Source organism: Neomonachus schauinslandi, chromosome 1, assembly GCF_002201575.2.
Source record: "Neomonachus schauinslandi chromosome 1, ASM220157v2, whole genome shotgun sequence".
In the NCBI taxonomy this organism is placed as follows: domain Eukaryota; kingdom Metazoa; phylum Chordata; class Mammalia; order Carnivora; family Phocidae; genus Neomonachus; species Neomonachus schauinslandi.
The window spans coordinates 198,104,205-198,120,765 of NC_058403.1; the positions used below are offsets into that span (position 1 = coordinate 198,104,205).

The following is a 16,561-nucleotide window of genomic DNA, read 5'->3' on the forward strand; positions in this document are numbered from 1 at the left end:
TTAAAAAAAAAAAAAAAAAAGATAGCAGGAGGAGAAGAATGAAGGGGGGGAAATCGGAGGGGGAGACGAACCATGAGAGACTGGACTCTGAGAAACAAACTGAGGGTTCTAGAGGGGAGGGGGGTGGGGGGATGGGTTAGCCTGGTGAAGGGTATTAAAGAGGGCACATTCTGCGTGGAGCACTGGGTGTTCTATGCAAACAATGAATCATGGAACACTACATCAAAAACTAATGATGTAATGTATGGTGATTAACATAACATAATAAAAAAAAAGTAAAAAAAAAATTACCAGTGCCTATATCTCAATATTGAAAATTAGTTCTATAATCTTTTTAAAGGCAGATTACTGAAATTAAAAAAATTCAGTTCAGCACAAAGTTTCTGAGGTCTGAACAAAAGGGCACATTGATGTTAAGAGCCCGAGAAACTGATGATTGTAAATTCCGTTGTCTTGGTTGGTCGTTCACTTCATCAGTTTGTTGCCATGCCAGCTGCTGTGATGTCTGCCCATTTCCGTACAAAGGAGCTCTTTGTATTTTGTGGCTCATCATCTACTTGTGATGTGTTATGTCAAGAACATAATAAAATAGATAGCTTTCAATGTGTTGATAGAAGTTTTTGAGTTTGGGTATGGGAATAGAAAAACTACAATTAAGTCTTTTTTATTTTTTTAAGATTTTATTTATTTGACAAGAGACACAGCGAGAGAGGGAACACAAGCAGGGGGAGTGGGAGAGGGAGAAGCAGGCTTCCCGCCTAGCAGGGTGCCCAATGCGGGGCTCGATCCCAGGACTCTGGGATCATGACCTGAGCTGAAGGCAGACACCTAACGACTGAGACACCCAGGTGCCCCTACAATTAAGTCTTAAGGGTGAGAGAGGGAAAACTTTCTTTATAATATGCTTTTAATGCATAGGAACTTGTGCAAGCCAATTAATTTTTGAAAATAATGTTCAGGGGGCGCCTGGATGGCTCAGTCATTAAGCGTCTGCCTTCGACTCAGGTCATGATCTCAGGGTCCTGGGATCGAGCTCCGCATCGGGCTCCCTGCTCAGTGGGAAGCCTGCCTATCCCTCTCCCTGCCTCCCCAGCTTATGTTCCCTCTCTCTGTCAAATAAATAAAATCTTAAAAAAGAAAAGAAAAGAATGTTGAGTTTTTGGATTTCAGTTTTACTTTGAAAATTAAACTTAGCTTAAATTTCAAGATTTCATTTTTCTAAGAGGACTTTTTATTTTTTATTCCCCAGTATTCACGTGATTGAACGGCGTGCTCTTCCTGAGTTTTTCAATGGAAAGAACAAATCCAAGACTCCAGAAATGTGAGTGAAATGTGAAGATGTAATCCTGATACCATTAATTACTTTAGAAAGGGGCCAGTGTCTAGAAAAATTGTTCATTTGAATGTGTTGAGCAGGGGTTTTTAAAAGGATACTTCGGAGATCATTTTTGGTAATGTGTGGAAGTTTGCAAATGTGTTATTCCATTCAGAAAAGGGTGCATATCTCAGCCACATAGAATTCCTTGCTGTAAAGGAAATTGTTCCTTTAAAAAGGTATTGACTTTTTCTTTCATTTGCATCTTGAACCTACAACCTTGAACTATATGCATGTCAGCTCTTACAGCTAAGATTGAGTTTGGTAACAGGCATTCACTAAAATGGGTTCAGGTTTCTGCCTGACAGTTCCCGCCTTGTGTGTACATATGTGTTATAGATTATATATATTTACATATAATAATCTAGGAGAAAGTGGAATCTTTATCTTATTTTGATGATGAATGACTAGTAATTGAAAGAATGCCAAATATGAAGACATAGCTGCCTATAAATTGATCTTAATTACATAAAGCATTGTTGTGCTTTTGCCTTGGAAATACAAAAACTTGGAAGAATCTTGTCAGGAAGAATTTTTGCCTTTGCCTCGTGACCCTTAAATATACATTTCTGGAAACCCTTTCCCCTAAAATAAATCCACACCTATCATACTATAAATACTTTTCCGTATATTATCTTTATACTATTAATTCATTGTTTGTTATGCTCATGTGGCTTCACAAATAAATGTCTCCTGTTTAAGTTGTTAGAGAAGTATCATTTTCCACATAAAACATGTTAGAATACAGATAATTGAATAATAAATATTTTCTTGTAATAGATTGTCCATGATAGTTTGAGATTTTAAGTTTAGATGTCAGAGATAATTCCAGCCTTTCTTTTTTTTTTTTTTTTTTTTTAATTTTTATTTTTTAAAGGTTTTATTTATTTGACAGAGAGAGACACAGCGAGAAAGGGAACACAAGCAGGGGGAGTGGGAGAGGGAGAAGCAGGCTTCCCACCGAGCAGGGAGCCCGATGCGGGGCTCGATCCCAGGACCCTGGGATCATGACCTGAGCCGAAGGCAGACGCTTAACGACTGAGCCACCCAGGTGCCCCAATTCCAGCCTTTCTTGACAAAGCTGTAAGGTTTCATTTAAAACCACAATCAGAGGGATGCCTGGGTGGCTCAGTTGTTAAGTGTCTGCCTTCGGCTTGGGTCATGGTCCCAGGGTCCTGGGATTGAGCCCCGCACCGGGCTCCCTGCTCAGTGGAGAGTCTGCTTCTCCCTCTCCCGCTCTCCCTACTTGTGTTCCCTCTCTCGCTGTGTCTCTCTCTGTCAAATAAATAAATAAAATCTTAAAAAAAATAAAAAAATAAAAACCACAATCAGAGAGTTGGCATAAGAAACCCTTTTAGGTTTTCCATGGTATATTCTAGCTAACGTGCCGATTGCCAGCATTTGTAAATACTTAACAGTTCTTGGCAGTCGTCTGTTTACAAGCACAGTTTAGCATTTTAGTCAGCTTAAATTTGAAAATTTACCTTTAGGGGCACCTGGGTGGCTCGCTCAGTTGGTTAAGCGACTGCCTTCGGCTCAGGTCATGATCCTGGAGTCCCGGGATCGAGTCCCACATCGGGCTTCCTGCTCAGCAGGGAGTCTGCTTCTCCCTCTGACCCTCCTCCCTCTCACACTCTCTGTCTCTCATTCTCTCGCAAATAAATAAAAATCTTAAAAAAAAAAAAAAATTTACCTTTAGGTCTTTGTTTATCCACTTTTGCTTATATAAGACCTTTTTTGAGCAGTGTACCTTTTCTACTCTGATGTAGCTACCCTTACTTAACCTGCCAGATTTCTGTTTTACTTTTGTGGCAAGAACTTTTGCTGGGTCTCTAGTTTCTCAACACTCTTGTTTTAAATATTTTGTTCCAGAAATGCTTGGGTATGTTGTGAAATCTGCTGTGACTCAGAATTTCAGTTTTTCTTTCCTTTTTTAAATCTGTTGTCTTAACTTTGATTTTGGCCTCATGGGTTCTAGTCCTCACCTAGCTGGGTATATAGCCATTGTTGGAGCCAGATCCACATGTGGCTTTAGGAAGAATCTAGAAATGAGATGCAGCATGTGTTAAGAGCATAGATTCCAGAGCAACCACCCCCCGCCCGGCCCCGCACCGTGTTGAATTCTAGCTCCACACTTAACCATACTTGTGGTCTAGGACACATTCTTTAATCACTCTGTGCTTTAGTTTGCTCACTGATAAATGAGATGATAGTACACCCTACCTTATGGAGAAATTGTGAGGTTTAAATGAATTATGGCTGGATACACAATAATTAGGGAGACAGCCTCTTAAGTAACCAGGTGTTACTTGCAAATTCTGCAGGGAACTAAGGATTTATCCATTCACTCCTGTGATCAGTTTTGTATTTATGTTAGTTCACATTATTACTATTATTATAGTTATTATTTTTAACGTAAACTCTGTGCCCAGAGTGGATCTCAAACTCACGTCCCCAAGATCAAGAGTTGCATGCTCTACCAACTGAGCCAGCCAGGTTCTCTGTGTTACTTCACATTAACTTCATCAGATTTTACTCCATTTTACTTATTGTTGTTAAAGATTAGTAAATAGTTGTTTTGCATATTAGGGGTTCTTATCCTTGGTTACATTCATGACTGTAAATACTCAATACTGGTGTTGGTTGGAATATTAACTTTTTGTTGGATTTGGTTGTGAGGAATATGTTGATTTTTGGCTCTATGAGTTATTTCTGAAAGGATGTGTGTCCACCTTATGAATTTTGCCACTGCTTTTTAGATACTTGGCATATCGAAATTTTATGATTGACACATATCGCCTAAACCCCCAAGAATATTTAACCAGCACTGCTTGTCGGAGGAACTTGACTGGAGACGTGTGTGCTGTGATGAGGTAAAACGCCTGACTTTTTCTCAGACGCTTCACTTCAGGTGGTTACTGATGCACTGCTGTTCAATGTTTGATTGATTAAACTCAATATTTTCTTTGTTCATAAAATACCTTAGTCACATGTCTTTTATTTAGGGGTTGAATGTATTTAATACCTTGGCGTTTTCTCCTCGTTTTAAGATTTTATAATTGACATCTTTTATTATATAATGAAATCATGAAATGACCAAGGATGGAGAGTGGATAAGCTCTGTACACTAGATCTGTCTGAAGAATCAAATCAAATGTGAATCTCCTTCTTTGAATTTGGTCTGTGTGTGAGTTCTTTCACTATGGACTTAAATGAACATTTCTTATTTCTGTGATTGAAATAATTAGGCTTTGTACTAGGGTTTGGGGTGCTGTGCTGTCAACATTGAGTTTATAGAAATTGTCCCTCATACAACAAGCCTGACTTGTCAGTTAACTTTGTGATGGCTCATAGCCTACAGAGAACATTTACTTGTTTTATTGTTCTTATGTTTTAATGAAATGTAATGATGGTTACCAAGGAGATGGGGTACATTCTCTAGATTTTAACTTTCAGAGCTTTATTCTTCCAGGGTTCATGCCTTTTTAGAGCAATGGGGGCTTGTTAATTACCAAGTGGATCCAGAAAGTCGACCCATGGCAATGGGACCTCCTCCTACTCCTCATTTTAATGTATTAGCTGATACCCCCTCTGGGCTTGTGCCTCTACATCTTCGATCACCTCAGGTAACTTATTACACTAATATAATTCTGGCATTAGTAATTATTACACTAATAAACTAATATTAGGTATTATTCCACTATACACTGATTGTGTGAAACTTGTTCCCCTTTCTAACATTTGGAAAGTGGACATCCATACACATATTCTTGAAAAGATTAGTATGTCAACCAGATTTTATATAGCCTTAAGTTAAAATAACATGAGTAGGGTATAAATTGTTCTTCACATGAAATGGGAGAGCACATTAAAGAAAATTTGTTGTCTCTTTTCTCTGGGATTTAAAAAAGGCAGAAAAATGTTGCTTATACAGTATGTTGAAATGTTGGAAGTATAGGGTGAAGGTGTGGGTATTTATTTTTTTAAATCTCCTTATGTATCAGTGTTAAACAAAACTTCTCTCTCCTTGACTTTGTAGAGGTGAATACAGCCATTTATCATTTTTCCGACTCCTAGGTCCCTGCTGCTCAGCAGATGTTAAATTTTCCTGAGAAGAACAAGGAAAAACCAATTGATCTGCAGAACTTTGGTCTTCGTACTGACATTTACTCCAAGAAAACCTTAGCAAAGGTAAGGACTTTTTTCTAGGCACAGCTGGGCTGCAATCCAGCATGTCCTCTTATTTCTTCTTCTAAGAAGTGTTATTTTTCATAAGAAGATTTCTTTGTGTAGTGTAAGAATATGCTCATTCTACTTAACCTGTTGGCATTTTATAAAACAACAATCACTTATCTTACCATTTCTTCTGTAAGGTTAGAATATAGGTATTTTAAAGTAACTGATTAATATGTTAAAACAAGGAAAAGTGGAGAATTTCAACATAATTGAAATCTATAGAAACAATCAAATGAATATTGTATAATTGAAAAATATGCCTGAAATTAACTCATTGGATGGTTTTAGCAGCAGGCTAAACACAACAGAAGACAGGATTAGTGAGCTCAGACAGGATAGTAGATATATTAAAACTGAAGCACCAAGAGAAAAAGAAATTGGTTGAGGGTGAGGGAGGGGGACAAAGGGAATGGAGCACAAGGGACATGTGAGTTACTGTAAGAAGAATTCATGTTTATCATTAGAGACCTGTAGGAAGAGAAAGAATGAAGCAAAAGTGATACTTGAAGATGTAATGGCTAAACATTTTTTGACTTAAAAAAAAACATACCAACTCATAAGAGTCTGAACAGATCCAAATTTGGATACAGAGGAAACCACATTCAGGCACATTCATGCTTAAACTTACCTTAAAAAAAGCCACATTGTGGGGGGTGAGTGGGGTTGGAGAAGGACACATTAAATTCAAAGGAACAATCATAAAACTGATGCCTGACTTTTCAACAGAAATGACAGAAGCCAGAGTGGGTAGCATAAAAACATTTTAAAGCGCTGAAAGTGAAGCTGTTGTTCTGGAGTTGTGTTTCCAGTAGAAGTACCTTTCAGGAGGGGACGGGCAATAAGGACATTGAGAAGGTGTGAGGGCATCACTAGCACACAGTGTAGGAAAACCGAGGGAAGGTTTTCAGGATGAAGGACTCTGATCCCTGATGGACGCACGTGACTAGGAAGGAAGCGGTCCAGGGCAAAGGATGAATGTGTGGTTAAGTATAAAGGGATGTGGACTGTTGACGCAGTGATGATTTTCGGGGGTTTATGGCATGTAGAAATGACCAAAATGGCAGAGAAGAGACAATTAGATGGAGTTAAAGTCCTGGTATCTTTTATTTTTTATTTATTTATTTATTTTTAAAGATTTTATTTATTTATTTGACAGAGAGAGAGACACAGCGAAAGAGGGAACACAAGCAGGGGGAGTGGGAGAGGGAGAAGCAGGCTTCCCACAGAGCAGGGAGCCCGATGCGGGGCTCGATCCCAGGACCCTGGGACCATGACCTGAGCCGAAGGCAGACGCTTAACGACTGAGCCACCCAGGTGCCCCTGGTATCTTTTAGAAATGTGATCAAAATGCTGATTCAGGTTAGACTAATACTTCGGCACAGCGTTTTGGAAGAGGCCTGGGTCTGTACGGAAGGAGGATGAATGCCAGAAGAGGTCAACACCTGAGTCCGTGAGGAGAGGTTTTTTCCTCATTTGTAGTTGTATGACAGGGTAGTAGGCTATTCAAACTAAGAATGATAGGTTTTCAACATGAGAATGTTAAAGAGCAAGCAGGGCTAAAGGCACAGGAGAGGAAACTGGAAGTACACTGTGTTACAGTTCCTCTACTAGATAGGATGTGTAACGTAGTATTTGAAGATGCACCGTGGCAAGTTAGACGGGAGTATTGTGAATCATAGAGTATTTAAAGACCCGCAACTAAAAAGTTAATGATGGAGATAAAAACAATAAGACTCCAAAAAAGACTCAATAAGAGAGAAGGAGTGAGAAAGGCAGGGGATAGATGTGCCAAGTAGAAAATAGCAAGATGATAGGTGTAACATATGTCCACGGGGATAGCAATAACATTAAGTGTAAGTGGTTGTAATCCCATTAAGCAGCAGAGATTGTCAAATTGCATAAAAAACTAAGTATAAGCATATATTGTCTATAAGAAATCCACGTGAGATATAAAAATAAAAGAATGACAAAAGACATACCTTCTAAACATTAATCAAAAGAACACCAGAGTCGGGGCGCCTGGGTGGCTCAGTCGTTAAGCGTCTGCCTTCGGCTCGGGTCGTGATCCCGGGGTCCTGGGATCAGGCCCCGCATCAGGCTCCCTGCTCCATGGGAGGCCTGCTTCTCCTTCTCCCACTCCCCCTGCTTGTGTTCCCTCTCTCGCTGTGTCTCCCTCTGTCAAATAAATAAAAATCTTAAAAAAAAAAAAAAAAGAACACCAGAGTCATTGTGTTAATTTTAGCAAAAGTAGACATTAGGACAAGTTATTTTACCAGAATTAAACTGTGGGCATTTCATAATGATAAAGGAGTTAATCAAAAGGATATAATTGGGGGCGCCTGGGTGGCTCAGTCGTTAAGCTCTGCCTTCGGCTCAGGTCATGATCCCGGGGTCCTGGGATCGAGCCCCACATTGGGCTCCCTGCTCAGCAGGGAGTCTGCTTCTCCCTCTCCCATTCTCCCTGCTTGTGTTCCTTCTCTCGGTGTCTCTCTCTTGTCTGTCAAATAGTTAAATAAAATCTTTTTTTAAAAAAGTCATAATTGTCCTAAATATGTGTACAGTTAATTAAAAAACTTCAAAATATATAAAGCAAAATCTGATAGAATAGAAAGGAGCAATAGGCAGACACACAATTATACTTGGAAATTTCAGTAATCTATTCTCAGTAATTGATACAACAAATAGATTGAAAGTCAGTAAGAGAAGACTTAGACCAACACTCTGAACCAATATGACCTATTTGGTGTGTAGAAGGCTCTATGCAAAATAACAGTAAAAGCATTTTTTTTAAGGTTTTATTTATTTGAGAGAGAGAGATTGAGTGGGGGCGGGGGGGTGTTGGAGAAGCAGCCTCCCCACTGAGCAGAGAGTCTGATGTGGAGCTCGATCCCAGGACCCTGAGATCATGATGTGAGCTGAAGGCAGACGGTTAACCAACTAAGCCACTCAGGTGCCCTGAAAACACATTCTTAAAAAGTTCTTGGGGAACACTTACCAATCAGTTCTGAGGCATAAAATGGGTCTCAAGAAATTTTAAAGGAGTGATACTATAAAATGTGGTTGTATGATTTCATACATGTGATATAAATGTGGTTGGCTAACCGCAACAAAATTAAGCTAGAGATCAAAACCAGAAAAACAATAGAAAATTAATGAAATGAGGTGGTTATTGGAAAGGATCGATAAATTTGATAAGCCTCTGAAAGAGTTACCAAGAAGAAAAGAGAGGACACAAATTACGGATCAGAAAAGAGAGAGAGGGAGAGAGAGAATCTTAAGCAGGTTTCTCGCCCAGTGTAGAGCCTGACATGGGGCTCGATCTCACCACCCTAAGATCATCATAACCTGAGCTGAAATCAAGAGTCGGAGGCTTAACTAACTGAGCCACCCAGGCACCCCTATGATTATATGTTCTTACAAGAAATGAATGCTGAGAGATTTGCAGACAGAACAGGAAAGAACGGGGTGCCTGGGTGGCTCAGTCAGTTAAAAGTGTCCGCCTTTGGCCCAGGTCATGATCCCAGGGTCCTGGGATTGAGTCCCGCATCTGGCTTCCTGCTCGGTGGGGAGCCTGCTTCTCTCTCTCCCTCTGCCTCTCTCTCTCTCTCTCATGAATAAAGGAAAGGGCAGTGTGACCTTGGGCGCATAGGTTAAAATGAGGTGGCTATAAACCAAGGAGTTCTGAGGCAGCCGCCAGAAAACAGAAGAGGTGTAGAATGAATTCTGTCCGAGAGCATCCAGAGGGAGTGCGGCCCTGCTAACACCATGATCTTCGTCTCAGTTGTATTGATTTTGGACTTCCAGCTTTCTGAGCTGTGAGAGAATGAATTTTTGTTCTTTTAGGCCATCAAATCTGTGATAATGTGATTACAGTAGCCACAGGAAACTAATGCGTTAGAATAACCTTGTATCAGTTATATCTGTATACGGTGCAGCACTTTCATTTCATGAGTACAAAACTCTAGGCCCACATGATTCTACTGATGCTTTTGTATCAAAATCTTTTTCTTTTAAGATTTATTTATGTATTTATTTGTCAGAGAGCGAGCACAAGCAGGGGGAGCAGCAGGCAGAGGGAGAAGCAAGCTCCCTGTGGAGCAAGGAGCCCAATGCGGGACTCGATCCCAGAACCCTGGGATCATGACCTGAGCCAAAGGCAGACGCCCAACCGACTGAGCCACCCAGGCATCCCTGCACCAAACATTTAAGGAAGAAGTAATACCAACCTATATAAACTCTTCCAGGAAATAAAAGTGGAGGGAACACTATTATAGCTAAATATAAATATATATATATATATGTATATATATAAAAACACACCCAGTCACTGAGCTCCTGGCTATATAAATAAGATAAATCAGTTTAAAAAAAGAATGAATATATACAGGAATATGCATGAATGTCCTTAGCAGCCTTATCGAAGATAGCCAAAAACTGTAAACAGTGATCAATCAAGCATATAATGGATAAATTGTGGTTTATTCAAATAATGTAATATTAACACAGAAATGAAAAGAATTGACTTCCTTCATGTAAAGAGTGTGGTTGAATGTCATTGACATAATATTAAGCCAGACCCACAAACTCATACTGAATGGTTTTACTTACAAAGTTCAGATCCAGGAAAAACTAACCTATGACTATAGAATTGAGAATAGTGTACACTTATGTGGGTTGCTATCAACTTGAGATTTAAAGGAGAGACCCCTGGATGTTGATTTGAGTGGTTGTTATATGGGTGTATATGTGAAATTGTGTTTAATTGTACACCGAAGATTTGGGTTTTTTTTTTTTTTTTTTAAAGATTTTATTTATTTATTTGAGAGAGAGAAAGAAAGAGAGCACAAGATGGGGGGAGCGGGAGAGGGAGAAGCAGACTCCCCACTGAGCAGGAAGCCCGACGCGGGACTCGATCCCGGGACTCCTGGATCATGACCTGAGCTGAAGGCAGTCACTTAACCAACTGAGCCACCCAGGCGCCCAGATTTGGGTATTTTATGGTACATGCATTCTACCCCAATAAATACAAACGTAAAAATTTCTGAAATCATGCAAACCCCCCCATAAACATCTCATGGGCCCTGTTGAGATTATGCACTCTTCCCAGAACCAGTTTTTATCAAGAGGAAGAACTATACTTTATAGCTGAGAGGTGGAGAAATGCTCGCTGTGCACGTACCCAGTAAATGCTGTCATGTGTAGGTTATAAGGATCTTTTCTGTAGTCAGGTTTGCCTTCTTTAGAATTTAGGTGAAATGTTAATGAATTTTGTTTCTCTTGGAGCTCCAAATCTGATTGATGGTCACTTCTGAGGTTGGTTCACTAAAAGATGAACATTGGTTGTTGTAAAGTAATCCTTAAGGAATCTGAACAATATGTTATGAATTATAGCTATATGCATTTTTTTCTTCTCAGAGTCATGTTCTGAGACTTGAATTCTACAATGCTTAGATTCCTCTTTATTCTGTAGTTAAAGGACTAGTTATTTTTAGTACATTTTTTGCAAAAATTTCAGAATGATATGTATTGAACACCATGGAGACCTAGCAAGTCATAATTTAATTTTTACCCACAGTATGTAGCACAGTTATGCAGAAAGGTTGAGTCAAATAACTAGAGAAGCTTTATTGTCACAAATAAGGAAAGCACAGACCATAGAAATTTTCTCTTCATTTATTAAATTGTAATCTCCCGAAATAGAGTTTTCAGAGAAGGGCTATGGTAGAATGTCTATTTTGAATTAGTAACATTTACACGTGAAGAATAATGTCAGGTATACCACACATCCAGCCCTCTGCTAGTCTATCAATGGAGCAGGGCCTACCAACTCAGACGTATGAATCAATTCACAAATCTTAATTTTTACATAACAACGTTGGCTTTCTTCTACCCCCATGCTCACGTGAGTTGGCAATTAAAGGGATTCTTATAGAAAGAGTGATTTAAAGCTTAAGGAATCAGTTGGTGATTATAGGTGTTAAAATTGAGAATATGAACTTGTTGCAATTGGAATTAAGAATCCTTCAGAGTGATTTATATGTAGTATAATTTGTCTTTGAATCTTGGAAAAAGTACTTCCTTCAAGTTATACCAAATATTTATATTATGTATAATATCATAGCCAATTCATGGTATGCATTAAAATATTGTAGCCTTTGTAGCTTCAAAAGGTATTTTTAAATATCAGAATAATAGGAATAATATATCTGAATGGTCTGTGAGTCCTTGATAGACAGGAAGAAATCTTCAGAAATAAGTCTGCCTTTGTGTTGGAAGTTGAGGGTCCTTAAGTGTTTTATCCCTGTTGCTCAGGGACTTATTTGGTGGTTTGCATAAAACAGCCCCCTCTACATAGAAGGGACTCCTGCTGAGCTCCATGTTCAGCCTTTAGAAACGAGTACCTAATTTCTGGTTTTGTTTCTTTAGAGTAAAGGTGCTAGTGCTGGAAGAGAATGGACTGAACAGGAGACCCTTTTGCTCCTGGAGGTAAGCACATTAATAGCAGAGCCCATTACCACACAGGAGATGGGTGCTTCAGTTGTGTGAGCAGTGAAATATGCCTTTGGAATTAATCCTAAAGTTTTTTGAACCACGTATTGAGTTTTAATAGAATTTTCTTGGGCCATCATTAAATATCATACCTTGAAGTGTTGTACTGGCTAGGGAAGATCAAGCCTGGATATGTGGTTTTTGGCCTGGGTTGTGTTTTGTTTATTTTAAATCTTTGCCAATATGAAACAAATACTAGAGCTTTGGAAAAGTAGTCTAGATTTCTAATTTTTCATCCAAAATTGGAAGATGTGGCAATTCTGGCACCTCTTCCCCATATAGCAATAATTGGCTGACCTTGAGTAGCAGATGTTCCTTTGAAGTGGAATGTTTCTTCAGATTCCAGTTTTCTTTAAACTTAGCCCACCTTGGTCATTGTTGATGTGTTCTCCAGTGCTTGTATGCATTTGAGTGTACGACCTCTGTATTTCCCAAAAGGATTCCAGAGAAGTAGATAAAGACCTCTGTCCCTGAAAATACTGTTTTGTCCTTGAAAGCAGAACACTTTGGTAAACCAATGATAATTCAAGATATCTGTCCGTCAACTTGTTGAATGCTTTTTGGATTTCTTCATGTCTTAGAGATTCTTGCAAATACTTACACAGGTGAATCTTAGCAATTATTTTTGCCCTAGAGAGTAAGAAGTATAGAATATTGGGTTCCATATTTATCATCCATTTCTGAAGAAGGACCATTTGTCTTTTGTCACAGAACAATCATTGGGTAAAGTGAAGACTGTGTGACACTACTTAGTATTTGAGGGTAGAATGTGCATGTGAGAGCTAAATTAGGACTAAATGAGGAAGTTTACTGTTTAATCTCTTAGGAATGCTTTTGCCTACAAAGAACAAAATCTAATTAGCAGTAGATTAAACCAGAAGGACATTGGTTTTTTTGTTCAACTGGCTGTCTTCAGATTGGCAATTCCAACATTTTTTCTTTTTAATGATTTTATTTATTTATTTGAGAGAGTGCACGTGCATGCACAAGTTGGGGGGGGAAGGGGCAGAAGGAGAGGGAGAAGCAGACTCTGGGCTGAGCAGGGAGCCTAACTCAGGGGCTCTATCCCAGGACCCTGAGATCATGACCTGAGCCGAAGGCAGACGCTTAACTAACAGCCACCCAGGCGCCCCCGAACATTCTTTTCACTGCTCAAGTATATCATCAGGTTCCTAGCTTTTCTGTTTTGTTCCACCTTCTTTACGTGTCCATGTTCTGTCTCCGTGTGTTCTCTTCTGGTCACAGGAAGGCTGGTTTGTTCCCTGGCTTCATATCCCCATTCACAATAGGAAGAATGTTGGAAAGGGCACTTCTGGGGCCTTTTCTTCTTGGGCTCTTCTTGGAATGAAAAGCTTAACCAGAAGCCGCTCATCAGTCTTTCTCTTCTACCTCATTGTTCAGAATTGGTCTCCGTGCTCACCAAGTACCACAGGTGATGCCGGGAAAACAAACACGTGGTTTTCTAGTTTCATTAGTGGGGTCAACCTGGAGGAAAGGAGTGATTGTTGCTGGTGACTTACAGTGCCTGCTTTGTCTGTAACATTAGAGCAATGAATTTACAGAGGATGAGAGCTCCCTTTCAGTAGAGTATTGATGTGATCCAGACTTGTAGATCATGTGTAACATTTGCAGTTCAGAAATCAAGCATCAAATAGAAGATTAGACTAGGTCAGCAGTTGTCAAACTTTTTGGTCTCAGGATATACCTACACTCTTAAAAATTACATTGAGGACTTCAAAGAGTTTTTGTTTGTGAGCTTGTCAGTATTTTCCTGTATTGTAAATTAAAACTGAGAGAACTAATTTACTTAAAAATAACAGTAAACCCATTGCAAGTTAACATAACAATTTTATGAAAAATAGACTGGAAAACAAAAGATATTACTGAAAAGTATGGTGTTACACACTAGTAATATCTATAATGCCTGGCTTATTAGAATACAGCTGGATTTTCATATTTGCTTTTCCAGCATATATGTTGTTTTAATTTAAGTATATTAAGAAAATTTGGCATGACCTGCATCTGTATTTGGAAACAGAAAGAGTATCTTAATGGCCTTTTCAAATAATTATAAGTATTCCTGTAGGATAGGCTTTCATGGCAGGTATGTATTTTTCAGAATTCTAATTTTCACTTAATCATTGGCAACAAATACTCAGCTTTCTTCGAAGTGACATTTAATTTTTACTCCTTTTTTTTTTTTTTAAGTAAGCTCCATGCCCAGCGTGGAGCCCAGTGCAGGGCTTGAACTCACGACCCTGGGATCAATACGTGAGCTGAGATTAAGAGTCAGACACTTAACCAACTGAGCCACCCAGGCGTCCCTCACAGTGAATTTTTGAGAGTCCTGTTTGCTTTTGAGAAAATGTCTGCTGGGCCATTGTGGTGGCGAGTACCTGTTAGTCCCAGATACTCTGGAGGCTGAGGCAGGAGGATTGCTTAAAGCCTGGGGTTCTGGACAGGAGTCTGCTATGCTACCTGGGTGTCTGCACTCAGTTTGGCGTCAGTGTATGGTGACCTCCCCAGAGCGGGGACCCACCACGATACGTGAGGCAGGGTGACCTGGCCTGGTCAGAAACGGAGCAGGTCAGAACTCCTGTGCTGATCAGAAAATGTCCACCAGATATCTATGCCTCCAAACCATGGCGTATTAGCCATTTGTTCTAATAAAAACGGTCTTCTATGAAAATGGCTAGTTGAGCTTGAAACTCAAGTGGTTGAACAGTGCTTTTCCTTCAGACCGCCATCGTGCTTGGATGGTTGATTTTTAGTCCTCTCGTGTACCTCACGTTTAATAGTACCAAATACTGAAAACAAGTGGACTTCAATATTTAGATTGATAAAATTCATAATTTTAAAGTTGGATTTTGTGAGTATGTGGCGGTAAAGACTAGAGTGACCCTGAAGACAGTGGCGCTACAGCCTTGATCATGCAGAGGGTAGGCAGATCACTCACCACTGCTTCTGCACCGATTGTGCAAATGCCATTGTAATGAAAAAGGCAGCAGTGTCCTGTTGTTACTAGGAAAATGGGTTGATCTCTGGGCCTCCCTGAAAGAGTGGTGCCCCGTGGGTCTTCAGGCCACACTGAGATACTGGACCTGCTGATGGCTCATGGTCCTGTACCGCTTTAATTTGGTTTTTTGAGTTGTTCCAACAGTTGTGTTTTTAAGAAGTTTTAGTGGTGTGTTAACTTCCTTTCTTTACATCCCTCGTCTACTTTTCCTTCTTCTCTCTTCTCAATCTCTCTCGGTCTCTGGATTAAAATTCAAAAAGATTTCTTCTTTTTTTTTTTTTTACTACTATATTAATGTACTCTCATCTACTCATTCATTATCAGTGATATGCAGAGAGCTTCTTTTCTGAGCCACCCTTTATTTATTTCAGGACTGTTTTGTCCAGTCCTGTTTGCCATGGATGTTAACTTAAAGGTTCCCAGTATTTGGAGGGAATATGATACACTTTCATATTGCTTTTTTAGAGTCTCTGGGCTCTGGGGAGAAATTTAGTTGTGCAGCACCAGTTGGAACACCAGTCTTATCAGTTCTTGTTCTTGCTACACACTGATATTCAAAATTTTCTCCTCTTCTACATTTAAGAATAGTGAATAGTAAATACAGAGTGAGGCCAGAATGGCTGAGCTGCTGTTTACCCTGAACATATCCAAGAAAACCACAGTATCCTTACACAATAGTGCATTTTCTTCTCCTGCAGGTGGAAGCTGTCCCGTGGTTGGGTTTTCTTTTAAACATGCAGTTGAATCAACAGCTGTCGTCCCCGGTTATACAGAGGCTCCCCAGCAGCGTTGTTACCACTAACACCTTCTATTTCTGTAGTTTATTTATTGGTAATTAATAGTTTAAGAATTTGAAGTGGATTTATAATGGATTTATTACCAAAACCAGTTAATTTTTTCCTAATAAATATATAAATCTGGAAGATTTGTTAAGGTCTGTGGTTCCCCGCCCCCCGAAATCACACCATTTTATTAGACAAGTATATCACACAGGCAGCATCCCAGCTATTTTAGACTATTCTTAGACCACCCGCTTTTATTTTAACACCTTATTTGATGTGGTCTCTCATCAAAGCACAGTTCTTATATGGAATGCTGCAGGTTATTATCAGTGGGTATGTTCAGTTCATTGTCTTATTATAGATTTTGGAGGCATAGTTTCAGTTTTGCAAATAACCAATGTGGAATCTACACATTGGATGAATAAATGCAGTTTGAAAAAGACCTTGAGTTGGTAGACATGAAGGCTAATACAGGCTTTATATTAGTTTTTTTAAAACATACATTGCATAAGATAAAGATGATGGAGACTTGTCTGAGTAGATTTCATTTGTAAAATGTGTGAGGAATTCAAGGTGTGCCACCTGAAAATGAGTCACCAATTT

General features: G+C 39.4%; 1 protein-coding gene across 5 annotated transcripts in view; it reads left to right on the top strand.

Moving 5' to 3' along the window:
* Positions 1-16,561, top strand: part of SMARCC1 (SWI/SNF related, matrix associated, actin dependent regulator of chromatin subfamily c member 1) — a 173,929-nt gene that overhangs the window by 87,280 nt on the left and 70,088 nt on the right. For all 5 annotated transcript variants that reach the window (XM_021686949.1, XM_021686950.1, XM_021686951.1 and 2 more), the window contains exons 15-19: positions 1,250-1,321; positions 4,135-4,248; positions 4,848-5,001; positions 5,453-5,566; positions 12,038-12,097. In XM_021686949.1, coding sequence (XP_021542624.1) covers positions 1,250-1,321; positions 4,135-4,248; positions 4,848-5,001; positions 5,453-5,566; positions 12,038-12,097 — 514 coding nt within the window. The remainder of the gene's footprint in view (positions 1-1,249; positions 1,322-4,134; positions 4,249-4,847; positions 5,002-5,452; positions 5,567-12,037; positions 12,098-16,561) is intronic.